The sequence below is a fragment of the Camelus dromedarius genome, chromosome 10, assembly GCF_036321535.1.
Source record: "Camelus dromedarius isolate mCamDro1 chromosome 10, mCamDro1.pat, whole genome shotgun sequence".
In the NCBI taxonomy this organism is placed as follows: domain Eukaryota; kingdom Metazoa; phylum Chordata; class Mammalia; order Artiodactyla; family Camelidae; genus Camelus; species Camelus dromedarius.
The window spans coordinates 3498047-3525019 of NC_087445.1; the positions used below are offsets into that span (position 1 = coordinate 3498047).

At 47.1% G+C, this 26973-nt stretch overlaps 1 protein-coding gene and 1 non-coding gene across 2 annotated transcripts; both read left to right on the forward strand.

Moving 5' to 3' along the window:
- Positions 1 to 891: 891 nt before the first annotated feature.
- Positions 892 to 26459, forward strand: FBP1 (fructose-bisphosphatase 1). Its single transcript, XM_010974862.3, has 7 exons — positions 892 to 1171; positions 12102 to 12264; positions 13953 to 14045; positions 19642 to 19782; positions 22692 to 22829; positions 24424 to 24543; positions 26130 to 26459. Exons 1-7 carry the CDS (start codon positions 1002 to 1004, stop codon positions 26319 to 26321), a joined length of 1017 nt encoding a protein of 338 aa, XP_010973164.2. The 5' UTR covers positions 892 to 1001; the 3' UTR covers positions 26322 to 26459.
- Positions 13358 to 13430, forward strand: TRNAG-ACC (transfer RNA glycine (anticodon ACC)). Its single transcript has one exon. It is a non-coding gene; the product is annotated as a tRNA-Gly (tRNA).
- Positions 26460 to 26973: the final 514 nt, after the last annotated feature.

Here is a 26973-nt window from a genome sequence, read left to right on the forward strand (position 1 = left end):
TAACAGCAGGTGCTCAATAAATGTTCCGTGAACAGTAGGTGCTCAATAAAAGTTCCGTGAATCCGAGTACGAATTGCCTTAGGACAGCAGCCAGGTGCCTATAAAGCAATCAGGAGTGGGCTGCGGAGCCTCTGCCCTCAAGTGGGGCACCCAGGACACACTTCCCTGTGTCTGTGACTATTTCCTCTGCAAAACGCAGGTATTGGAAACAAAGGTCCCCAGTAACTCAATTTATAGGAATCTTGAGAAGAGGCCTGAGTTAAGGATCTCAAAAATGGGCCCTCAGGTGAGGAACAGGGAAATCCGAGTCTCCTGAAGTTGGTCAGAAGAGGCAGGTGGCAGGCCAAGCAGGGACGGACAGAGGGCAGGGAGCAGATGGCAGGCGGCCACAGTGCGGAGGGAACCGCGGCGGTTAGAGCCGCGAGCCTGAACCCGGGAGGAGCGGGGCTGGAGCGCCCGTCCGCTCACTGGCTGCGCTGCACTTTGCTTAACCTCCCGAACTTCCGTTTTAAATCTTGGGAGGGGAAATCGTGACTGCATCTTGGTGGCAGGGTCGTTGTGGGGACTGAGCGAGACCATGCTGCTGGCCCAGAGCAGCGCACCGCAATGCCCGTGGCCGTGCGCGGCCGGGGCGGAGGCGTGGCGCGGCGACAGCGGAGGAAGTGGAGGTGGCGGCGGCCGCGGGGGTGGGGGCAGCCCGGAGGCCGGAGGAGGATCCCGCACGTCGGCGGGGGCATGGCCGGGGGGGGGGGGGGCAGGGTGGGAGCGGGCGGGGCGGCGGCCGGAGGGGCGGGGGCCGGGGCGCGGGGGTGTTCCCGGGGGCGGGAGGCGGTGGCCTGCGCCTGTAGGCTATAGGCGTCCCCGGACACCCGGGTTGGGACCGGGCCCACTCCGAGCGGTGCTGGCACTCGGCGGCCGTCCGTGCGTCCGTCCTCCAGCCGCGTTCTGCCGCGTCCCGCCGCCCGCACCTGCCGCCCAGCGCGCCCCGGCCCGGCCCCAGCATGACGGACCAGGCGGCCTTCGACACGAATATCGTCACCCTGACCCGCTTCGTCATGGAGGAGGGCAGGAAGGCCCGTGGCACGGGCGAGATGACCCAGCTGCTCAACTCGCTCTGCACCGCGGTCAAAGCCATCTCCACGGCCGTGCGCAAGGCGGGCATCGCACACCTGTGAGTCAGGCCTCCGGCCCCCTGCCGCATCCTCTCTCTCTGGCTGGGGATCTGCCGGGCAGTCGGATGCCTGGTCCTCTAGCTCTCCTGCTGTCAGCCTGTCTGTCTGACAGCTGGGACCCTCTCTCTCTGGTAGCCCCTCTGCAGACGCTCGCAGCCACATTTAAGCCCTAGTACCCTCTCCCTTAAGCTTGCGGGTGCCCCTCTGGGGGCCTGGCTCACAGTCCACACCTGCCATCCAGCAGCCTTGGCACTCCTCTCCGCCTCCTCCCGGTGAAACTGGCTGGCGGGGTGCGCACCTGGCCTGCCACCGTAGCCATCCTGGCCTCGTACAGAAAAATGCTTTCCTTTCACTTTTACTTCTTTGACCTCCTTCACTACCTTTGGAACTGGGATCCCAAGTCAGATTTCTAATTTAGTGTCTCCTTGACCCTGAACAAATCCTGATAGGAGTGTGCGAACCCGGGGGGCAGGCTGGGAGGAATCCAGAACTCTCAGGGGCAGTAATGCTCCTGCCAAAGGGCTGCGGTAGGTCTGGGGCGGGGCCTGAGAGTCTGCATTTCTAAGAAGCTCTTCTGTGGTAGGTGGGGCTGAGGCTTCTGGTCCACAGATCCCATTCTCTGTAGCACAGGAATCCCGGGACATGGGGATTCAAAAGACACCTTCTTGTGAGGCTTTTTGTAAATAGCACAAACACCCTTTGGTTTATTCTGGGTGCACAAGTATCTTGTGTTTAGACTGACCCTCACTGGGTTTTCAAATTGCCCACACTCCTTCCTAACATTTCCCACACTTAGGAACGCTAGGAAAATTGTGCATGTTCAGATCATAGTTGATCTGAAAAAATATAACCCCTGCAACCTGGATTCCTTTTCTGCTAAGCTGTTCGCCTTTGGTCCCACAGTATGACTCGGTAGCACTAACTCTTAAGGACGGAATGTGTGATCACATTTTCTGGATGAGGGATCGGGACAGGTATGTTAGAAAGGGGGTGACTCCATTACTATTTCACCTACAGCCCCCCTTAATACATTTCTCAGGAGCCTTTGCTTTAGGAAACATGCACAATTAAACCTTATTTCAAATTTAATTTACAGTAAGTATCCTCACAGCTTCACCTGCCTTTAAGACCAGGGGGCTTAAAAAAAAAAGAGTGCTAGTCATTTCTTATGCTATTTTAAAAATACGTCAGCATCTTTTACAACCCCAAAGAGACTTGGAAACACAAGATCTACTTTGCAGTGTATCTTTCCTATCTTTTAATTACTTCAGAGAGTGGGACCTTAGGTAGTGGGATTTTAGTAGTGGGATCTGGACAAAGGGTCCTCATTTTGGCCATTATAAATTATGTATATATTTACATTAGGTACCTGTAAATACCAGGCTAAAAAATATTGTTGTTGCTATAATTATAAATTCCTTAATAAGTTGCACTTGACAAAAATTCAAACCACTCAGAAGAACAAAGGGAAAAGTGAAACCCACCTCCATCCACTCCCTGGGGTATCCACTACTCATACTTTACTGGTTGTTTTACTGGGTATTTCTTTATAGTCATATAAATTTATACATGGATACATACTTGCATATGACTGTTTATAAATAGCAAACAAAATGGGATCACACTTAACATATTCTGCAGTTTGCTTCCATTATTCAACAGCACATAATGAACATCCTTCAGTGTCGGGGTGTGTAAATCCACCTCCTCCTTTTTAACTGCTGTGGAGTGTTCCCCTGCATGGAGGTATCAGGAGCTGTTTGACATTTCCTGTATGTTTGGGCAAGTCACTGGCCTTTGACTGTTTCAAACAAGCATTGTGCCTGTGAAGAGGGTGTGGATATGTTGTCATGGGGGTGGTGACAGAGGAGGACTAGACCCTGGACCCTTACGTACACCTGTGGGAAAGTAAGCATTTGAGAGTCTCAGAATCATATGTAGTTGGGCAGTAAGACAAGATCTCAGCTTAGGCCTCCAAATTACACTCATCATCATCGGCTTTGATATCCTGGATGAAAAGGCCAGCGTGCCTGCAAATAACTTGTTAGTGCTAAAGTCTTGCCCTAAGAAGGACATCTAGCTGGAGGGACGACATGCCTGCAGATTTGCCGGAATCTCACAGAACCAGTTTATGGAGCTCAGCCATGAGTCCTCAGCAGGGACGCATCTGATCGGGAGTTTAAGCGTAGAGCCTGGAAAGTTCTTTCTTTCTCCCTCTTTCTCTCTCTGTAGTTCTAGAAGAGAATGTGAGATGAGAATGACAGAGCTGATGCTGTAGGAAAAATATTACAAGTGTAGAATCATAAAATAATAGAGATTCTGAAAGATGCTTTCCTAGAGGTGCCAGAAATGCCATGTGGAAGCAAAGGACCGTGGAGCATCAAGACGGGCATTTGCAAAGGGCGGGAAAAGATGGTCATAAGGCCTGATGGCTGGAGAGCATTTTAGGCTGGACTGTCATGTGAGGAAAGGTACGAGGCGGGAAGATGTTTCTGGAAAAGTTGCTCATTCTATTTGACTGAAGCCTGGAGTACTTCATGTAATGTAATGGGGTGGGAGGCATTTGTGAATGTTAAACTGTGGGTTCATTGGGGGAACATCAAATGGCAAGAGTGAATACCTTGTATTTTAGGTGGTAAGCAAAGAGGAGAGGTACAGGCTTTTGAGTGGGGCAGTGGCGTGGCTGGGATTAATCTGGGGCAGGTATGGCTGTGAGTATAGAGTTAAAAGAGGGAAAGCTAAGACAACGTGGAGAACCAATGGAGAAGGGAAGAGGTGAGTCAAGCAGCATCCAGGGCTAGAGGACTAGAGGGGAGGAGGAAGGGGACCTGGGAGAAATCTGAGTCAGAATTGGATGAGAAGGACAGGGAGGGAGGTTCTCAAAGAGGGGTCCCAGCTACTGAGAGCAAGGCTGCATCGTTACAAAACAAAACAACAAAACCAGAATTCCAAAGGAGGAGCTGGGTTTTAGAGGCGGGGAAGAGTAGGAAGATGATTCTGACATTCTGGAGATGTTGAACCTGAGATGTGAGAGGACCATGCAGTCGGAGATGTCCAGCCTGCAGTCGGACACGATAGTCTGGAATTTGGGCGTGAACTGCTGACTAAAGCATAGGCCACTGGATTCTGGCACATTCACCCTGAGGCAGAGAGGAAGAGAAGAAGAAAATCAGGGCCCGGTTTAGCAGAACAGGAACGTGCAAGGCTTTGAGAGCACGGTTTGGAGAGAAATGGATCTGGGCTCAAATGCCTGTCTTTGCCATTTAATTTCTGTGAAGATTTGGGCAATTGTCGTAACATCTCTGAGCCTCAGTTTCCCCACTTATAAGATTCTTTTTCATATTTTTTTCATAATTTTTTGTCTTTAAAATTTTTTTAATTTATTTTTTCTTTCCAGAGACAACGATTTTTTTAAACCTCAAAGAGTTGTTTCAGGATGAACTGAGTTCATAAAACTGGTTCCATCGTCACTGTTTTTCTAGGCTGAAGGGGTTTTTTGTTTTGTTTTGGTTTGGTTTTGTTTTTATTTTGTTTTGTTTTTTATGAACTGATCTTTCTACATTCTGCTTTTCATTCCTTAGTAGTTGCCCACATGTGTATCAGCAGCGATATATTCCAGGCTAGAACGTTATCTGTTAAGAGGACTTTGCACCCTTGTATTGGTTAGGGGAAACTTTCCCCAACATGCTCAGATCGTGTGCAGAAAAGTTGCGCTTAAATACGGAGTCGTCTCTGTTGCTTGATGGAAAAAAAATTTACTTAAATTTTAATTTTGGAATTACAAGTCAGTGAATACATGCTCAAGTTTACCTTCAAACTGGCAGAGTTTATGACATTGAACTTTGGGAAACCATCAGATGTATGTTCTATTTCTTGAATTATCCTCTCCATATTACCAAAAACCTCCTTTCCACACCAGAAGCACAGCCAGCCACACGCCATCCTATTTGCACATTTTTGGCTGGCATGAGCTCAAGCCAAGGTTGGGGTTTGTGGCGTTTGAAAGCTGCTCTGGTTGGCCCTTTTCAGCATGCGGTCATCCATCTGTCTAAACCAAGGATTGGTTCCAGGACCCCTGCGGATACCAAAATCCATGGATGCTCAAGTCTGTCATATAAAATGGTGGAGTGCAGGCTGCCCCTTCTATCCACAGATTCAACTAACAGCAGGTCAAAATTTGCAGATGCAAAACCCAAGGATACGGAGGGCAGACTATTTCTGATCTGACCCTTGGACGTTTTGGACTTGGTAAATGGTTGGTCATTTACCTCAGAATCAATGAATAACAAGTCTGTGTTACCTTCAACTTGAGTGATGAGGATTAAATAACAATCTTATCTGCCTCCCTTTCTCTTCTGAAAACGAACTCTCCCCCTTGGTCCCTGTGCATGCTCGCTGAGGTGCTGCCCGCTTCGTGCTGTCCTGCTGAGGTCGGAGGAAAAGATCTGAAGTCAGTTAGCAAGTAGAGGAAGTCATGGAAAGTTCTTCCCAAAATGCGGCCCTGGCTCCAGGCCTTGTGTGTAGGTCTGTGCTTCAGAAATACAGCTAAAGGAGGCTTTCCCTTGACAGTCATAAATCACAGACGTGATGCTGTGAAATGGCTCCAGAAACCTTATGAAGATTTTAAAGACCATGTTAATTTTTAATCCAAATTTCTAAGGATTATAAGATACTGGCCAGATTAACTATCCTTCTGAGGAGTTTCCTGTCATTTGAATTAAAATGACATAGCTTTTTCAAATTTTCAGTGAGGCTTACGGTAAAAGCAAAAGAAGAGATATTACAGACAGCAGCCTCTAAACGACTTTTCTCTCCAAACTCCAGAAAGAGAATTTTTGTGTCTCTGGGGGTTTAAAAAGGAACAGTCACAGGGGCTTAAACCCTAACAGGCTGTTGTCCCCTCACCCCCAGTTTCTTGGATGGCAGAGCCAACTTATTTGAATAAAACTGAAGGGACATTTCACAAGCGTCTCATATAAAATCATATTCCCAGTGGAACTTTAGTCCAGTGCAAACTTTGAGCGCTTGCTTTTGTTGTCAGTTACCTGTGACATGGTTCTGCGCTGGCTGTCTTCCCAGAAGCTGCCTGCGAAACCGGTTTAGAGGTCGTTCCCCGCTCCCGCCCCCGCCAAACCCGCTCACCAGCCAACCTGCACTTAGCGGTCGCCTGTGGGGCTCCATTAAGAACAACGGTGGCCACCAGTGGCTGCTGGGAACCGGGTGCAGCACGTGGGTTAGCCCTCATCCCTGCAAAGCCTGGAAGCCAACAATCAGAGAGTTGGAGACAACTTGATGGAAGCCATAGAATCACTAAGAGAGAAAGGCAAAAACTGAACCCAGCTCTCTCCGGTGCTGTGTTCTGTCGGGACCCACTTTGCTTCTCAGCGTGGTTGTATCGGTGCTGAGGGGAGTTAGGGATGGGAACAGAATGACATTCTTTCTTGCTCTCTTCCTTCGTGCCAGTGTCTGTTCTAAGCCCTTTACCTCCGTCCGCTCATTTACTCCCTGTCTCTACATACTATGACATAAATATACTAAATTCCCATTTTACCAAAGATCGGAGATGCTAAGTGACTTGCTCAGGCTTGCTTAGCTGGTGGCGGAGCTGGGATTTGAATCCCTGTGGTCTAGATCCCAGCCCAAGGAGCAAAGCCCATGGTGTTGCCTCTCGTCTCTGTGGTAACTTCCATTTAGGAAAAGCTTCTGCAGCATAACAAGCGATGGGCTCAGTCAAAACTGATGTCCCTGCTGCTGAATGACAAGTGTCCAAATGCTCCTGACTCCTTTTCTGGGTGGGGGAGGGGAGGGGCTCAGATCAACCCATTGCTTCACCCGTTCAGCTTGCTTCTCTCTCTCCACTGACCGTAAGGCACAGTTGGCCCCTGCAAGGCTCTTTTGAACAGGGTTATATTAAGATTTCCCCATATCCCTGCAGCCTCATTTGCCGCCTGATTCTGACCCCAGGGAGTGGCAAATTGGAAAGTAACCTAAGAAAAGAGTCAGACGTGGTGGGATAAAGGTTGCTCAAGTCCCACTGAGGATGGGTGAGCCCATCCTGTCTTGTTCACAAGGGCCGGCACAGGAGCTCCTTCCAAACCAGGCTGGGCTCTCCTAGAGTCTGCCCAGAGCTCTGGTGGGGGGAACACAGTTGATTCATTTTTTCCAGACTCAGTTCAGCCTGCCGAGCAAAGGTGCGGGCCAACCGGGGAGCCAGGCCCCGCCCCTCTGCGTGGACATCCACCCACCTAGTGAAAACACTTGTTCCCCAAACCTTTGGGAACTTTCAAGAACAATGACTGGTCAGAATGCAGAAATGTATTGTTTCCAAGGGTGTTTCTGAAAACTTAGGAAGAAAATAAACGTTCTGTGTTCTTCATCTAATCAGTTCCTCCCAGATATTTCTTAAGGCTTTTTCCCTCTGTCAAGAATGCAAGCCTTGCCTGCTTCTGGCTTTTTTTTTTTATTATTATTATTGAAGTATAGTCAGTTTACAATGTTGTATCAATTTCTGGTGCACTGTATAATGTTTTAGTCGTACATATACATAGATGTATTCATTTTCATACCCTTTTTCATTATAGGTTACTATAGGATATCAAATATAGGTCCCTGTGAAAATCATTTTCCCTCCTTTTTTGGGGGGAGTGGAGAGGGGTTGATTAGGCTTATCTATTATTTGTTTGTTTGTTTGTTTGTTTTAGTGGAGGTCCTGGGAATCGAACCTGGGAAGTGAGTGCTAAGCATTCACTCTACAACTGAGCTTCCCGGCCCCCTTCTGTGGCTGGGTTCCCTTGGGCGTGCCTTGCTGCCCTCCCGAGCGCCCCTCGCCTTGAGGCGTCTTAAGAGAAACCTGACTGCCTTGTCCTGCTTCATCTTCCCTGAGCAGGATAACTCAGGGCCGTGTGAGGAACCCTCCCAGTCGCAGCAAGCTTCATGAGCTAAGATGCAATGTGCAGAATCTACGGTGACGTGGGATAAACTCAGATAATCCCACTGTCGACCTGGCAGGCTGGGAATTCATTCTCCTGAATGCTGCTTCTACCTTCGAATCACTTTCCTGGGCTTTCAAAGACTTTCCCAACATCAGATCTCACCAAAGGAAGCCCGCCCACAAGGTGTCCTAGGAAAGTTTACCGAGCGCCTTAATTTTGATTTCAAGGGGACCAGAGTAATCTAACTCCATTTTTTATGCTTCACAAGCAACTGGAGGGTAGTTGGGGAAGGGTCCTTCTGGTTAGAACAGAGAAGGGACCTTCAATGGAGTTAAAGAGAAGGAAGGTGGGGTGACCACCCAACCCTGCAGGGCAGTGGAGAGGTGGAAGTCCCAGTGGTCTGCGAGGGCCTGGCCGTGAAGATGGCCACTCTGTTCTGATGTGGGGAGTGTCCCCTACAGTATTCATCCTGCGGCTGTTATATGGCCCTACCTGACTCCCATCGCAGACAAGTCTGTGCTTTCTGCGGCCCAAGGGCAGGAAGCACCTTAGAACCCTGGAACAGCAGTGAGGAACTGGCTGGTGGTCCTGGTGGACAAGCCAGCTGCCCTGACTCTGGTTGTATCCTCTGGTGGCCCATGGCGTGATCTGGGGCTACAGGAGTTGTTTCTCGGTTCTATTTGGCCAGTTACTGAGTCTGCAAGCTCAGAAAAATGCAGTCTTTGAGTTCCGTCAAATTCATAGAAACAGAGTAGAATGATGGCTGCCAGGGGAAGAAATGGAGGGTTGGTATTTAACGGGTATAGAGTTTTAGTTTTGGAGACTGGTTGCCCAACAACGTAAATACTTGACGCTACTGAGCTGTACAATTAAAATTGTAAATTTTATGTTGTATATTTTACCACAACTAAATTTTTTTAATTTAATATTATGAAGGAACTTAAAATTAAAAATTGCAACTATTAGCATTAAAAAAAAAAAAAAAAAGAAAATGCAGTCCAGTACATCAGGAACTCTTCCATTCAGTCTCACTAAACAAAGTTGGGGGAGGCGCACTGTGACACAGTCACAGGGGGTCCTGTCTGTCCTTGGCCGGTGGGGATGGCCCAGGAGCACCGCAAACCAGAGCCAGCCTTTCCTCTGGGTCTCCTCTTTCTGCATTTCAGAGCTCCCTGGATCTAGGCATCATGGAAAAAAAGGCTTTGAGGTTTAAAAAGTTGCTTATATGAATGTGCACAGAGTACCCCTTCCCATGTGGAAATATGTAAAAAGTAGGCTCCTTGTTTCTTTGAATAAGTCACTGACCCGGAGCTGTTCTTTATGATTATTACTGGCTGGCTTTTTTGGGCTCTTTGAGCGCTCTTTCATACCTTCCCTTTCTTACTAAAAACATTCAAATTATCCTTCAGCTGGAACAGCTCTTCTGCAGTGAGACCTCCTTGACCTGACGGTCTAAACCCTTGCCCTGCTGTCCACCCTGCATCTTGTGTCTTGTATGAAAGCACCTGTCAGTGTCGGATATTATCCTATTCATTCAAAAGCACGTGTTTTTCTTGTTTGCTTCACTCACTAGACTAGAAATTCCATGAGGGCTGGGGTCTCATCTGCCTTGCTTGGCACTGTGATCTCAGTTCTCCAGACAGTCCAGTGGGCACAGTAGATATTTGTGGAACAAATGAACACTCACACAGGCCTCTAGGAAGCTTCTGAGCAAGAGAGACTATGGCCTGATTGCTCCTCAGCCATCTTGCTGAGTGAGATACTTAAGCAGGTGGAAAATGGAACCAAGTGCAAAGTAGGCCTTTCCCCTGCCTGCCCCAGGTGCCCTGACCACCTGCCCCAGCCTCCCAGGCCTCCCTGGAGCTATCCCCATAGGCCAGCCCCTCTGGGGACCGTGCCAGTGGCCTTCTCTGCACTCCAAGGTGTGGAAAGACCTTAGAACTGATCGCTAAAGCCTGAACAGCCGTGCCAACGTGATGGTGGGTGAAGCCTCAGGGAGCTGGGGAGCCCCTCCTCTCTCACATGTGTGCAGCCCCCTAATGAGAGCTCCCCTCAGGGAGCAAATGAGGGAGTTAACACTCAGCACCAAGGGCTGTGCCAAACCCTTTGCAGACGGGATAAGCGTGTCGTCCTCCAGCAGCCCTGGAGGCATCGTTGCCCTCCACGGGCACAGGCAGAGGGGAGGGCTGGGGGAGAGCAGGGGCTTGCAGGGCTGAGGGGCGAGCCCGGGTTTCTTCTCCATCCACACTGCCACCCCTCTTGAATTAGTAGTGACGAGTGGTGGAAATCTCAGGTTAGCATCACTATCTGGCACGTGGCAGTAGCTTTTTTATTTTTAACCCTCTTACTCCTTTTTCAATTGAGTGACTTTTAGGTTCGAGAGCTAAACACTGAGATTTTAGGATAACAGACCGACAGTTTGTTGTTTTCATCATTATAATCGGCACTGTATATAGAAAGGCCGCCTTTTGTTAAATCTACATTTTCTAAATATCAAAGAAAGGGGAAACGGAGTATAAATCAATTTCTGTATAACCTGTTTCAAACATGAGTTTTATCTGCTTAATATTAGGGCTTTGCCCCTTTTTCTGTAAATCTCTGGGGACCCCCTGTAGAAGCTGTTCTCATTAAACACTAAACAGGTCCATTCTCTAGGTACTAGTTACAAATTCGGTTTCATATTCCACTTAACAATTTAAATAAACTGAAATATTTCTAGATGGTCTATTTCTGGTCATATAAAATTGATTTCCAAAAAAAAAAGGGGGGGCCTGGGGGGAAAAAAGTTGGGAAAATGGGCTTTATGAGGTAACGGGAATTACCTCCTAGAGTCAGGCCAGGTGAGTCACTTGGGTTTGGACAGTTTCTGGTGTTGGCTCAGTTTTGTCCAGCCAGAGACACGCAAATTATGTTTAGAGAAAATGCATTTTCAAGAGCTGAAGCCACGGGTCCATCCCCAGGCAGGTGCTCCTAGCAGTCTCAGCCGAGCGGGCAATGGCGCCCCCTTATCACCCACTCTTAGCTGTTGGGCGCTGTCTTCAAGGCTCCCACTCCTTCCCCTCCCACATCCAGTCTCTTATCTTGTTCTGTGCATCCTTCCTCCAAAATATTTCCCCTCCTTTCTGTGTTTCTGCTCAATCCCAGTCTATGACAACCCTCCTCTTTCCTCATTCTCACAAACTAAGCCCCCTTTTGGACAAGCCACTTGGATTCTGGGAATTCCACAGTTACCGACTTGCAGGTCCCTTGAAAATAAAGTGCAGATTGCAGACTTCCCGCTCCCTCCCGCCTCTAGGACTCCTGCCAGCGCGGTGGGGTGTCCCCAGGAGAGGCCTGGCCCGGAGTCAGAGTGGGTTTCTCACCTCTGCTCTGCCCTCCAGTTTGGAGAAGCCCGGTGGTGTCTTGGAGTGAGCTTCCTTCCCTATAAAATGAAGTGCTGGGATCTGTCATTATTTCTTGTCTTTTAGGTTCTTTTCATTGATAAAACCATAAATTCCTCTGACTTGGTCCCCATCCTAGGCTCCCTCCCACCCGGGTGTCCTTGCTTGCTGTGCCTCCAAACTGACTCATTATGCCTTAGGCATTCGGGGGTAAAAATTAGTTCTTGGGGGAGGTGAAAAAATCAGTCTTTTTCTATATAAAACATATGTACATATAATGCACTAACAGCTATACACTCTATCTGTAATATTAAAATTTCATGGGGGAGTGTGTTAGGAGGAAAAAAAGCCTCCTTAGGGGCTATAATGGAAAAAAAAAAAGGTTTAGATACATGGATTTAACCACAGAGGTGTGCTGGCTACCGTGACAGATACGGGACAGGTGAATGACAATATTTCCAATCAGAGGGATAACCATTCTTGTTTTGTTTCTCCAAACTATGTGTCTACATTCGTTTCTTCTAACTTTACCCAACGCTCTCTTTCAGTGGGTTTGCAGGTGCATCGATACATCCAGTGATCACGGCTTATATTTTTATGGCTTTTCTTCCCTCCAGCTATGGCATTGCTGGCTCTACCAATGTGACGGGTGACCAAGTGAAGAAGCTGGATGTCCTCTCCAATGACCTGGTTATCAATGTGCTAAAGTCCTCTTTTGCCACTTGTGTTCTTGTGACGGAAGAAGATAAAAACGCCATAATAGTAGAACCTGAGAAAAGGGTGGGTCTGCTCCCCCACTGTTGATGGTTTTAATGTCGCCATTCCCCGCCCCACCTGAGCTTCGTAAATGATGCCACCTGTGCAGCCAAGCAAGCTTCCTGGGACTCTCCCTAGGTCCCTCCTGAACCATCAGTCATCATTTCACAGATTCCAACTCACTGCTATACCTCAGACTGTTCTCCCCTGTTCACGCAACCAGCACAGTGTCCTCATCTATGGGGGAGACGCAGATACACTCATCTCCACATGTAACTTTTCAGTCATGTTCAAGGCTTCAGAGTCTGACTTTTGTTAACTACTCCACTTGTTTCATCTCTATCCACCCTATTCCCCACCTCCACAACCAACTCTCCCGCCAATCTCACCTGTTCCCAATTCCTAGCATCGTTTCACGCATTGGAATCCCATCAATCTGATTGCTCTTGAGGGCAGAGAAAGAATTGCAGTCTTCTCTGTATCCCAGCTTCTGGCACAATACATGCATTGCTGGAGCTCAGCAAAAAATTACGGCTGAAAAAGTGGATGAAAGAGTATATCCAGCTTTTATAGAACAACAATCTTAATAATAATAAACAAACCCTCTTGAGATGAGATGTGCAGTTATATGGGCTTCTATCTTTTCCTGTTTGAGATGAATTGGGAACATGAAGGAGTAGAATGAGAAAAAAGCAGTCGGATGATGAATTTAAAGAGGCTGCCTGATACCCTCTGATCTTTATAAGCGAGATGGGGAGCCACATCCGATTAACTTGTTTTACGTCATTCCTGAAATACTACTACCCGTCAGATTCAAAGTCCATGTTCTCTGCGGGGCTTCTGAAGGTACTTGGCGGTCATAGGCATGTGGATTGAATTTGCTGTTTAATATTCTCTGTCAGTCAGCCCAACTCCTCTGCGTGCAATGTGCCTTCACTGATAAGCATGTTTCCGTTTCCCAGGCGACAGTTTCTCCTGCTGAAAATCCGGTCCAAAGAATGAGTCTCTGGTTGTCCCAGTACAGCTGAGGGTTGTTTCCTTTGGGAATTACAGTAGGGACATGGCTGAGAACTCTGCACTGCAACCCCACGTGTCATCTATAAGACTTCATGAGGTGGGAGGGTGTAGCTCAGTGGTAGAGTGCGTGCTTACCACGCATGAGGTCCTGGGTTCAATCCCCAGTACCTCTGTTTAAAAACATACAAATAAAATTTTATTTTAATTAGAAAAAAAATTTGCATGAGAATTTTCTTATAGATCTCAATGTTGTCTTTGTCTCACCAAAATATGTTTTTCCCTTATGAATAAAGAGAATTAAGTGACTAATGGTGTTCTCTTCTTCCTTTGGCTGCCAGGAAACTGACACCAAAATTACAATTCATCCAAATCAATGATGTAACTTTATCCGTATTCCTCATGTTCATCTATACCCCCTCGTCTAAGTTGTGTTTTCCCTGCCTAGTGATCTTTTGATGTATGTATATCAAATGTATATGTTGTTTTTATTCTATATCCCACCTCCTATCTTCTCTGACTATATAAATGAGACTCACATTTCTTTTTTTTTAATTTAATTTAATCTTTTTTTTAGAGACTCACATTTCTTGAACTTTCCCCTAGATTCCCTTTTTTGGCTTCTTAGTGTATACTCTCTATTTTATTATACTGCATTCATTTCTAATGTAGAGTTGTATGTCCTTTTCTCTGCTCAGGGTAAATATGTGGTCTGTTTTGATCCCCTTGACGGCTCTTCCAACATCGACTGCCTTGTGTCCATTGGAACCATTTTTGGCATCTACAGAAAGGTAAAATGTAATGTAGCAAGCTCCTGGTTTGGGATTAAAAGGAGAGTTAAGGTTGAACAGTCAGCCCTGTTTTGCTATTGGCGGCACAGCCAGAAGGCACATCATGGAACTCTGTGAAGCTTGAAATAGGCTTATATTTCAAGTTCTGACTTTCCTAACACTAACTGCACAGTGAAAATCCATTAAGGTGTTAGAAGAAAATGCAGTAAAAGGTGGGTGGAAAGACAAAGGATATTTCACTCTTATAACTGTATCTTTCTTTCTTTCACGATAGAAAATGAAATTAAAAAATAAAAGAGACAGTGTAGGGTACCTACAGCGATGATAACTATGTGAACTGAGAATTGTGAGTGTGACACCGTTAGAGATCATTTATATCAAAACTGTCCTTTAAATCCTCTAAATCAGGGGTCTGTAAACTGTGATTTCCCTGAGCCAAATCCAGCCCATTGCCTGATATTTTTACAGCCTGCGGGCCAAAAAGAAAACTCTTTTGCATTTTTGAATGGCTTAAAAAGAAAATCTAAAGAGTATGGTTCATGATCCATGCCATTTATGTGCGATTTAATTTTCACTGTCCATAAATGAAGTTTTAATGGCTTATAGTCAACTCACTTGTTTACTCGTTGCCTTTGGCTGATTTCCCCCTGCCCAGGCAGGGTTAAGTGGCTGTGATAGAAACTGCATGATGGTAAAGCCTAGAATATTTACTATCTGATGGTTTCTGGAAAGAGTTTGCTGTTGTAATTTATAGAAAGCACACTGGTGCAGCTTGGGAATCCAGACTCTTGCCCTGAGTCTCTTCCATCTGTGTGACCTGGGCAGGTAACTCTACCTACAAAGTCTCTCTTTCCTTCTTTTACTTTAAGTGTGTGGGGGGCGGTGGGGGGGGGTGGGGGGGGATGGGGTGGGTGTGATGGAAGAGCATTCAAATATACAGACAAGTTAAAAACAGAATGCATCCCCCTGGGCCCATCATAAAACATGATGAAATCTAAAATATGTCGTCTTGGCCTCAGCCTTCTTATTTATTTTTTAAATGAAACCTCACAGACGCCTTTGAGGCTGAGCCCTTTCCTTCATCTTAATGGACGAGGCGGCTGGTTCAGCTGACCCTCGAGGTTCCTCCAACTCTCCTGTTCCGGGATACAGAGACCATAACTTAAGAAGCGAGACCGCAATTTGTGTTTTATTTTTCAAAGTGACTTGTTGTCTAGCATTGCATTGCATAATCTCCTTTCAAACATGGAAAGCAGGACCATCACGGGACGGTTCTCTTTCATCATTGGAATGTATTTTGCTTTTGTCTTGGCTGAGAGGCAGATCAATTTGAGTAACAGAAGGTTCGAATACTCCTATCAGAAAGGCAGAGGCAGCAATGAATCCATTTTCCAAGTCATACCGTGAAACATCCATCCCCTTCCTGTTACAGACGCAGAGGCTGTAATTCTACCTGCAGAAGTCAGGTCTATGTAGCATAGCAAGAGAGGCTTGGAGCACAATTCTTCATGCAGAAGAAGACCTTTGGTTAATGACTCAACCAAAGCTGAAGCAGCACTAATGTTTGCCAGCCCCAGTTTCCACATCAACCCCCCCCCCAAATATTTTTAAGGTGAATTAAAAAAAAAAAAACCTAGAAAACTGAGAGACACTGGCTATCAACTAAAAAAGTCAAACCAGCTTGCAACAGCAGCTTGAATTACGAATGCTACAAAGATTCAATAATGAACCCACTCTCTTATTAATAAACCTGAAGTGACTCTTAAAAGACTTAAAGAGATGATGAGTGTGACACTGCCTTTAAGTCATTTCAGTCTTTGAAAGCCTTATTGATTGTTTGAAACCACTTGAGTGCTTAAGGGGCATAAATATTGAAATGGCTGATGCTTTAAAGGAGACCTTTCCTGCATCCTGCGGCGATGCTTCTGGGCTGGAATTCAGCTCCCTGGCGCACCCACTCAGTGGCACAGCATCAGTCAGTAACGGGAAACTGCCAACAGTGCTCTGGGCTTGCCCCCGTGTTGCCTGGAAATAGGTTCCAACAAGATCCCTTAGGGCATGTGGTCCTATGTTCCACGAAGTTCCTGCCACAGAACCTCTGAAAGGGTCACCCAGCCTCTGGGGCTGGAGACATCCAGAAAAGTAGAATTCTCCCGATATGTTGATTGATCATCATGGTTAAAGTGTTCCAAATGTTGAGTCAAAATCTGTCTCCTTATTGCTCATTTGGCCTTTTAGAGCATCAGAAAATAAGATTCTTTTTAAGTTAAACATCTTTCATGTGAGATGATTTTTAGTCCTCTCTCCAGTGTGATCACCCTCTACTGGATACATTCTAATTTGCAACGTCCTTTAAAAATACCCAGTCCCCACAACTAAAAGCAGGGCTTCAAAAGTGCTCCAGCAGCTTCAGAATCCAATCCACTTCTCTTAACTGGGCAGAGGGAGCCGTGATAATACCCATATGGATTGTAGCTTCCCTACGTTGACACTTACCAGCTCTGTGGGACCTTGGGCAAGGTGTCCTCTCTGTGTCTCGCTTTCTTATCCACAAAGGGGAGATACTGAAAATTCAGCATAACACATTGAAAAGAGTGCCTGGCATATAAAAAACGCTCAATAAATGGTAGCTACTAACATTGATTCCCTTGTTTTGTGTATTAAGATTCAATAGACAGTATCATAACTCACACTAACTTGGAAGGAAGGAAGGAAGGAAGGAAGGAAGGAAGGAAGGAAGGAAGGAAGGAAGGAAGGAAGGAAGGAAGGAAAGAAGGAAAGAAGGAAAGAAGGAAAGAAGGGAAAGGAAAATGATTGGTTCACATAACTAGAAATCCCAGTGGGTAGGGCTGCTTCAGGGACAGCTGCATTTAAAGACTCTGACCACATAAACAAGACACACTTCCTCTCCCTCTCTATTGCTCTCTCTTCTCTGGTGGCAAAGTGGCTGTGGGTAGGTCTGGGACCACATCCATTCCTTTCAGCAACTCAAGTAGAAGATGCAAGCCTCTTTTCTAACAATTCCAACAGGAGTATCATCTCACTGGCTCTAATTGGCTAGGCTTAGGTCATGTACCCATCTCTCAACCAATCACTGTGGCTTGAGGCATGCAGTGATCTGATTGGCCAGGCCAGGGTCATGTGCCCACCCCTGGAGCTGAGGGCAAAGGAGGCAGTCTCTTAAGGAAGATTATGGTGCAATTACCAGCAGAAGGGTAACGGGTGCTGGCCAGCAAAATCAAACCCTGTTCACTGCAGTTTATAAACTCCTTAAGAGCGGGGGCCTCCTCTGATATGCAGTTCTTGCCCACTGTTGCCTGGTGCAACAGTAAGTGGACAATAGTGGCTGTGTTACTGGAGACGCTGACAGATGCCCTGTGAGACCTTCTAAGGAGGGTCAGCTGCCCCTCTGAGGGAAGACCTCAGATCTGATGGCATGACAGCACCCCCTACTTCTGCCCGACATTGTCCTTCACCACCTCCAGTCTCCAGAATCCATGGCGTCTTCCATACTCCTTATGGAAGGACATGGATTGAAAAAGACAATACCTACAGCAGGTGGTGGCCTGGGATAGGCAGAGCAAGGCAGGGTCCAAAGGCTTTCTAATTTAGCCAAACACTTACATGCGTTGGTCTGTGAGTGTCTGTGTGAGAATGTAATGGATTCCCTTGGAACAAAGGCATTCATTGCTGGGAGTTTGGAGAAGGGAATTCACGCATTAGGAAGGGGATCGGGCTAGAAAAGAACTCTTCCAAATCCCAGATTAGATGGAATTGTTCTGTCTATCTATGAGGATCACAGATAGTGTCACCATTTCTTATTCCACACGAGGACGCTGGAGGCTGAGGCTACTTGGTGACAGTATTTCACTCTTGTGAAGACTGTTCCCTCTTGTGCCACAGGCAGACATGGATGGTTCTAGGCAAGGTGAATCTCTGGGAGACTTTTCTTGGTGGAGAGCTGACTGCCCCACGCCTCTGGTGGCTTCCAGTCAATTTATTTGTCTTATTACCTATTACCTTTGTCTTATTTTGTGCTTCACTTGCAGTGCTAAGTGGTTATGAAGTCAGAGGCCTGACTGTCTCCCCCCCACTATTTCACTGGCTTTGAAGGAAGCTGATTCCTTTTTCAAGGTTGGACACTGGCAAACCTTGGAGTTTGAGACAGCAACTCACCCTTTCGCTAGTGTATTTGGTCTGTGTTTAGCTGTAACACACGACCCTGTGAATTCAAACCAAACTAAATCAAATAATTTGACCCAACCCAATCAACCAACCACCTAGATGAAAACTATTAAACACAGGGATTGGAGATAAAGAGAAAAAAAAAGGAGAGAAATTTTTTTTTTTATATGACATTTCCTTTTACGTAAGTAGCTCTTAAACGTCAGTACAAGAGTCACCTATGGTTCATGGTAAAATGCAGATTCCCGGGGCCATCTCAGAAAGTCTGAATCAGTAAGTCGAGGCTGCAGCCCCAGAATTGCACTTTAAATAGGCATCTTAGGTGACTCCAGTGTGCACGGTCTCTGGACCACACTTTCAAAAGTTATAGCAAGAAATTACCAGGAATGTTTTTGCTGAGGTGACCAGTGTCCAGTGTGATGATACAGACGGCTTCACTTACTCCTCAGCCCCAGAATCTCTGGTGGGGGAAGGAACATATGACATTAGCAGAAATTGCCCATTTTCAATTCTGTGTAAATTCAAATAGAGAGGCTTCAAGTTGAAAGATTTGTTTGGAGCTGTTTTGAGGACCATAGAATTGTCAAGTGTTAACAAAGAAGATAATTATCAGTTAGTGATCATTGATTAGAGCTATGCCCTTGTGTTGTTCCCTTCCTTAGTGAGTCACATGATCCAATAGGCTGGGTTTTAAGTGAAAAACATAGAAAAGATTGGAGTACATGTCATGTTCTAAGTCTAAGTATTGTTTTCTTAAATTCTTGTCGTTGTGTGTGCACGTGTGTGTGTGTTGGTACTGGTTTGTGATGTAAAGTGTATTTTTTTTACTGTGGGTCATGGTCAAAAAAATGGAAAGCATTTGCCCTACACCGTAAGGACGCTGAGGAGATATTCTCAGTTCCCGTATTTCTGTGACTCTCTTTGATGTGTGGGCGTGGACCACGCTGCTCACAGGAGTGTGTGCGGCAACCGGCAAGAGCTCGTGAAATTGATTTCCTCAGCAGACTCATAGCCCTGCAGCCCAGTTTTAATTTGTTTAAATAAAGATGGAGTAGGCAGGGGAAAGACACTGATGCCTGTAATGAGATCAAATTAGTGCGAGCTGGCAAGGCGGCATGCTCTTTTTGGAAAGTGATAATGGAGAAATGAGGGAATATCGAATTAATAAAATGGGGGGAGAGCCCTGATTGGAAAGAAGGATCCAGACGCAGGAAATTTGGGGTTTGGTGGGAAGGCCGCTGTGCTAGTATAATCAGGGTGTCACTGATGTGTGGAGGACGGCCCTCTGGGAAAATGCCCTATTTCATTAGGGGAATCCCTTGATAATGCATCTTGCTAAAGGATGAACTGGAAAAAAGAACCACAAAACAAAGCAAAACAAAAACGTGTTTTGTTTTCTTCCTTGTCCTAGAATTCGACTGATGAGCCATCTGAGAAGGATGCCCTGCAGCCAGGCCGGAACCTGGTGGCCGCTGGCTACGCGCTCTACGGCAGTGCCACCATGCTGGTCCTGGCCATGGTGAACGGGGTCAACTGCTTCATGCTGGACCCGGTGAGAGGCCCCGTGGGAGGTTAGGTGCTCGGCTGGTGGCTGTGAGTGAGTGTCCGTTGTGTGTGTGAGTGGGGTGCGGGGGGGGGGCACCTAGAGGTGGCAGATGAGGCCCACGGAGGGACAGAGATGACGGGGTGGGGAAGGGGGAAAGGGAGATGCAGGGACGATGTGTATATTATGAGAAGATCATCAAGGTGAGAAATGATGTCTGTCCAGAGCATAAAGGGGGAGTCTTTGTTCCGAGATGAATTCTTCAGAAAGGACATTACTCCTGACTGAAATGCTCCCTGGACCAGGCCAACAGGCCACACAACTGAGTGACGTGTGCTGGGGAGGGACGTCTGGGGCAATGGCGGGGCTGGGGGACCAGGAGCGGTCCTTTGTTGTTATTCCTCAGGAAGAGTGGCTCAATCTCGCCAAGGCTGCCAATGTTTTAAGAACTGGATTTGCAGAAAATGTAATGTTTCTGGATTTGTAAAACACTGTGCTAGCCAACCAAAACACATGTGTGGGCCAGAGCGGGCCCAGAGATGGTCTGTTTGCCACCCACTGTATCCATGACTCTCCAGAGGTGAACGGGGGTCCCAGCTGAAGCAGTGGACAGCATCTTTGCTCCACAATTAGCTCCCCAGTTTCTTTGATGTTATGCACATGCACGCAAACCTGCAGTGAACCCTTGCGGTTTTGATAAAGCTCTGATAAACTCAAGGAAGTGAAAATAAAGAAGGAAGTGAAGATAATTCCTGAGTCTGCCTTGCAGAGGAAAGCTCCCTTATGGAGAGGAGCCCAAGGTACCATGAAAAAAATCCTCATTAACAGTTTTAATTTGTGGGTCATTTCTTCTATACATCTATTGACTAGAGTTATTTATTTATTCTGTTAGAGAACAGTTGCAACAGAGCACATAAAATGAGCACAGAAATTTCATTAAATATTTAGCCCAACGAAACCCAGCACTGAATGTGGACGCCATGGAACTGTCTTCACTAGGTCAGCACGTACCTTATGCCTTTGGTCCAGGGTCCCAAGGGAAAAAGAATTGGGTTTGTAAATACCTTTCAGGTTTAGAAATGGCCTCAGATGACATTAATAAAACACTTTGTTTATTCGGTGCTTTTTGCTGACAAACTGAACGCCAAGGACAAGCAGCCGCTGGAATCCTATGAGAGGCAGGTTGCTGGCGGTGAGACCTTGGGGTTTGTAGGTGGCAGGTTGTATAAATCAGGACGTAGGCTGCCTTGGTCCCCTGCACTCTTACACAACTGGACTTTGCCTCCTTGGAAGTATCAGTGCTCAATAAATAAACAAGGGCAGGGAAGCAGCATTAGTTTAAGCCTCTGAAGGAGGTGATTTCAGGGGAAAATCATGGCAGAACCAGAGCGAAGTTCATGCTGAGCCCAGGGTACAGTTTCTGGAATCACTGACGTTTGCAGATTTATCCTCTGGTCTGGCATTGACCGCTTCCCCAGACATTATTCTGGTGGCTTCTCTGATAGCTTTGGGTTGATAGACATGTAGGAAACATTAAATCTCTTCTTCTGTTTCTAGATTGCAGACCGTGTCTCCGGGAGTAAGTTTCTATGTTTGATAGCCTTTTGCCCTCCTCACAGAATAGCCACTCAGTGTTTGGAAGGACCGTGCAGGCCGTTGGCAATCCTCCCCCGCTGGCCACCGCCCTCCCCAGATCTCATGAGCCCTCTGCTCCCCATGCCTGCAGGGGCGGGGGGTGGGGGGACGAACCTTGGACCAGCTTAGTGCTTTCTTTTCATTTTGCTTCGCTGGGAGGACAGGCTGACAGTTTCTGCTAAAAAGAGCACAACAGCTTTATGTGCTACTTTCAAAAAGCTTTTCAGTCTCTTGTCTCTACATGAGGAGACTTCCTTCTTCACGGCTGGGATGCTCTGGCCAAGTAGGAGGGCAGGGCGTCTGCAAAGCATGGCTTCATGGGCACCTGTTGCGTGATGCCTTCATTTTCCAGACTTCTACCAAAAAAATAAGAAAAAAAAAAAAAGAATCACTCATAATGATGCCTTTCAGTGACCACTGTTAATTCTAGTCTCTTTCCCCTCCCTACCCTGCTCTCTCCCTCCCTCCCTTCCTTTCTAGTTCCGACAGGCTCCATATTGGCAGGGACCAATCTTTGCTCTGGGAGTAAATGGCTGGGGAGATGTTCCCTTCCTCTTCACTCTTGCCTCTTGGAGCAGCCTCCCTCCCCAGATGGGCAGAGCCTCAATCACTCTCATATCAGAGGGGAGCCCCAAACAACCCTCAGTCCAGAGCTGGAGGAGTTCTGTGACACCATCCTCCCAGATTCGAGTCTCCTTTGAAGGACCTATGCCCTAAAGGCATCAGTTTAGCCCTGAGAATTTGTAAGAGGTTGGGTTCTGAGAAACTCTCTGCAGATCAGTGAGCAAAGGCACCGGAAGTTACATAGGCTGTAACTCGAAACTCAGGGTTCTGCTCTTTTCTATGGCAACACACAAAAGGGAAAATGACATCAAGACAGAAATAGAAAATGAAAAGCTGAGAGCAGCCGTGAACACTTGGGTGTAACCCAGCTGATATCCTAGCTCCCATCTGCACCAAAAAACACTTTTTTCCCGAGGCAGGGGTGTCCCAGCCAAGGAGATGCTCCCTTGCGGGTAATCATTTCACAACATACACAAATATTGAATCACTATGTTGTACACCTGAGATGAACAAAATGTTTCATGTCAATTACACCTCGGTTGAAAAAATGCAAAACGAAAAGCAAGCTCTTTGTGCTGAAGCACAGGCGTGACCTCAGGCTTTGTGCCTCACTCCCGACCCCGACCCCGACCCTGACCCAGCCCGTCACCCCCCCACCCCCACCCCAGGCCTGGAGGAGGCATCTCATCGCCTCTGCACCTTTCCTTCCTGTCTCACAGGCCATTGGAGAGTTCATCTTGGTGGACAGGGATGTGAAGATCAAGAAGAAAGGGAGCATCTACAGCCTGAATGAGGGCTACGCCAAGGACTTCGAGCCCGCCGTCACCGAGTACGTCCAGAGGAAGAAGTTCCCCCCAGTAAGTGCGGGCTCCCAGGGGCCCCTGAGATGTGCAGAAACGTGTGATTCGTGATTCGTGACTTACCCTGGAGCCCAAAGGTGGCAGTGGGAAGTGGCTTGGAGTCCACTGTGCACTGACCCCATAGTTAAGTTCCCACCCAGGTGCTGGGGACCGGAACCCCTGCCCTGAGACATCAACCCCCTTGCCACTTTCCTTTGGCAGAAGAAAGTCAGGACAGTAAAGTCAGCCAGGTGAATGAGTTCATGGCAATAGGACATGTTTCACTCCTGGGGTCCCTGATCCCAGTTGGTACAAAACTTAGTTCTTGCATCCCCAGACCCTGCCTCCTCATGGCATCTGACGGATTCCTATCGGTTGTCTCAAGATTGAGAGTGTCCATCGTGCTCTCTCTCTAAAGAGGTTACAAATCACTGAACAGGAGAAAAAATGGCTGTTTGTAGCGATGACTAAAAAATGCACAACCTGTAAGTTGAGAGTTATGTTTTATTCAGTGGACTTTCTGAGGACTGCAGCCTGGGAAGCGGCCTCTCAAATTGCTCTAAGAGACTGTTCCAAAGAGGAAGGGAAGGGGCTAGGATATATAGGAGTTTTGCCACAAATAGCAGGTAGTCAGAACATCAAAAGATTACTGTTAATTAAAGAAAACCAGATATTCGAATTTAAGGAATTTAGCGCTTTTCTATGTATGGGAAGGTACAAAGGTCTGGGCCCATTGAAATCATTCCTTTGATATGCACCTGGCTATCTAGGGCCAGTATCTTGTTCTTTCCCATCCTGAGCTCCCTCAAGGGGCACCGCTGGTGGTGGCTGCAGAGGCCAGGCTGCCTGCTTGTCTGCATCCTGATTTCCCTCCACTCACTGTCCAGGGTGGCGGTAGCAGCTGATGACTTGATGGCCACAGCATCCTTTGTTTATTGACTGGCAATATTTTTCATTCACAATAGAGCTGGTTCTATGTGGGAATATCCAATTTTTTCCTACCCTTGCTTAAACACCTTTGAAAGCTGCTGGATTCTGAAGAGGAAGCCCAAATGTTGTTAGTGTAACATCCAGGGTCTTCCAAACTGGCCCCAGTCCCTTTCTCCAGCTTTATGATCTGCCCTGCAGCTTTACCCAAGATCCCCTCCTGCCCCAGCCCTGTGCTTAGCCTAGGGCACCAGGCTCCTCCCCAGGCCCAAGGCAGATGGCAGTGCTTCTCTCTGCTGCCCAGCCTTTGCCGGGATGGGGGGTGGGTAGCTTCTGCTCCTGCGAGATGAAAACTCCACCCTTGCTCAGCTGCTTAGTTCAGCAAAGACCTTCTCATCCTGCGAGGTCCTGCTGAATGCCTACCCCAACCCCGCAGACAGAATCCATCACACCGTCCCTGGGGCCTCCTCGGGTGATCTGAGCTTCTGTAAGACGTCTAAGAGGCTGCCTCCGTTCCATTTTCTGCTTCTTGGGAACAGGATTTTCATCACATTGCCTAGCACAGCCCCAAAGACAAGCCTCGTAGGTGCTCTGTTTGATTGTTGACTCAAATACGCGAAGAGGACACAAAGAAAACGCCCTTTCTTTTCTGCAACCCTAACTGTTGCTGCTCTTTGCCATGCAGGACAACTCAGCCCCCTATGGGGCCAGGTACGTGGGCTCCATGGTGGCCGATGTGCACCGCACCCTGGTCTACGGAGGGATCTTCCTGTACCCCGCCAACAAGAAGAGCCCCAATGGGAAGGTGAGTAAATCCCCCAAAGAGTGGTTGAGAAGCAGTGGATTTCATTTGCAGCCTAGGGGGTCTGACTCAGGAAGAAAGAAAGGTCGTGATAGCGGTTGCTCTCCGCAGGAGGGTGCCAAGGATGTCTGGGGCACAGTCTTATCTAGATTAAAGGCTGTCCTGGTTACAAAGCCAGGTGAAATCAGCTTAAAAAATGGTCTCTTGAGAGCCCTTCCACTGCTCCAGATAAGTCACGGTGTTATGATCAGAGGGGACTGAAAGTGCTTGGTGCTTCCAGTGAATACGTGGTTTGGCTTGGGCAAAATGAACTCCATTCATAAAGTGAAACGAAATTGTCCAGCCTCATTACTAAGGCAGCAAATCACAGATGTACTCCAAACAGAGGTTTTCTTTGATTGCTTTCAAAAGGCATAAAATTAAAACAACTAGTGAGCTGACATTTGCTGCTTGGAAAACGATACCTTTCTAGGGAAGGAAAGAACCTCTGGGGGAAACCTAGAGCTTTCAGGTAAACTATCAGTGATGCCCTGGTCTCATGCCCGCCGCGTTCCCGTGAATCATGGAGTGGGGTGCACTTGCTTATGCCGGCTAAGGGACACCCCACTTTTTTTCTACACTACTCCTTCATTTTCCCCAATGAGTAGATTGTCTTATTTTTTTAATCTGAGAGAAGGACTAGGAACAATAATCCCCTTAAGACAGTTTGAAATTGATTTATTTCGGAATGGTCACATCTCTGTTCATGGCACGTGGCGTCCAGTGCTCTGAAGACGTTCTTATTTACTTAAAATGCCACTCCTGCCATTGCAACTTGAGGCATCCCAACCTATGTGATTAGCTTGCTTGATAGCACTTCTCTCTAGCACCTCAAAAAAATTGTTCCTTAACACAAACACTGAGGTTCCTCCCAATCCCCCCCCTTTTTTTTTCAGTTTCGTAAATCTTGCCATGACAGCTGTATGGAAATAGAGTCAGGAAACACCTGCAAAAAGTTGTCTACTCAGTAGGCAGACTGTATGAAAATGCATACAATAAAAAAAAGTTAATATTTAAAAGTAAACGCCAAGATGTATAATATGCTAAATCCCAACCCTCAAGCCTTAGGAGGATTGTAAAAGGAATGTGTACGGAGTTACAAACAATATTGTACTGTTTGGAGGAGCCAGTCTGCTTTCCAGATGTCTGCAGCCAGACACTACCATGGACTCTGAAAGGCTTTCCGAATAGGCAAAGCTCCATCCAAAACACACAGAGAGTCACTCATGAGGTCCAGTGTCTGTGCCCTAAGGAGAAGGGAACCATCGGTTCTGCCAAAACGTCATTCGGTCCGGAGTCCAGGTGGTCTGCCTCACATTCGCATCAGGCAATCTGTGGCTGGCTCCGGCTGGATGAATGGCTTCATTTACCCAAATGGTTAAATTAATCTTTTGGTGTTCGATGCAGCCTTGTGGCGGCGCTTTTACAGCCTCATGGAAGGAAAGGGAAATTGTCTGTTACCTGGGATCAGCTCTGCGCTCTTTGCTATGGAACAGCTCTCTTTTCTGTGTCATATGTGCTGGTGTGAGGATGCTGCTCTTGTCTTCCAGCTGAGGCTACTGTATGAGTGCAACCCAATGGCCTACGTCATGGAGAAGGCCGGAGGGCTGGCCACGACGGGGAAGGAAGCCGTGTTGGACATCGTTCCCACTGACATCCACCAGAGGGCGCCAATCATCCTGGGGTCTCCTGAAGACGTGACTGAGTTCCTGGAGATATACAAGAAGCATGCTACCAAATGAAGAGGCTGGCCTTGCTCACCCCAAACAGAATTGCTTTTTATCTGGAACTTTTAGCTCACACAGTGTTACCCTGTTCTGACTGTGCATCAAACATTCCTAGAGATAGAAATAAAAAGGGTGGATATTTTCACGGTCAAATGCTGGCTGTGTAATGCCTTGTGCTGCTTAACCAGAACGCTGTCTCAACAATGCCACTGATGGTCAAGATGTATTTTGAGTGGATAGAGGAGAAATAAATACACCCTTTCTTTTTCTAAAAAAAAAAGTCTTCATTGCTTTGTGTCAAGTAATAGTAATAGTAACAATCACAGCTAATGCATGTAACATTAGATCACTCATTTAATCTTCACAATGACCTTATGAGTTAGGTGCTATGAATAACCCATTACTCAGATGACGAAATGGAGGACAGATAGGTGAGGTAATCTGTCCAAGGTCTCCAGCCAACGAGCAACAGAGCTGGGATACAAACCCAGGCAGTCTGGCCTCTAAACTCAGAGTTAACATATCGCTTCTCCTTTGTGTTGTCTGTTCAGGTCTGGGTGTGCTGAGTCATCGTGAGCAAGACTGTTTATGCCCCCCTGGGGAATGGAGGAGTGGTCAGTTAGTGGCGGTGGTACCCATTTATGACCTCTTGACCTCTTTCTCTGAG

Bases quoted from the DNA above. Each gene is read 5' to 3' on its own strand.
- FBP1 (XM_010974862.3), top strand. From the start codon at position 1,002: ATGACGGACCAGGCGGCCTTCGACACGAATATCGTCACCCTGACCCGC. The intron at 1,172-12,101 runs GTGAGTCAGGCC...TCTTCCCTCCAG, and splicing joins AAGGCGGGCATCGCACACCT to CTATGGCATTGCTGGCTCTA. The intron at 12,265-13,952 runs GTGGGTCTGCTC...TTCTCTGCTCAG, and splicing joins TAGTAGAACCTGAGAAAAGG to GGTAAATATGTGGTCTGTTT.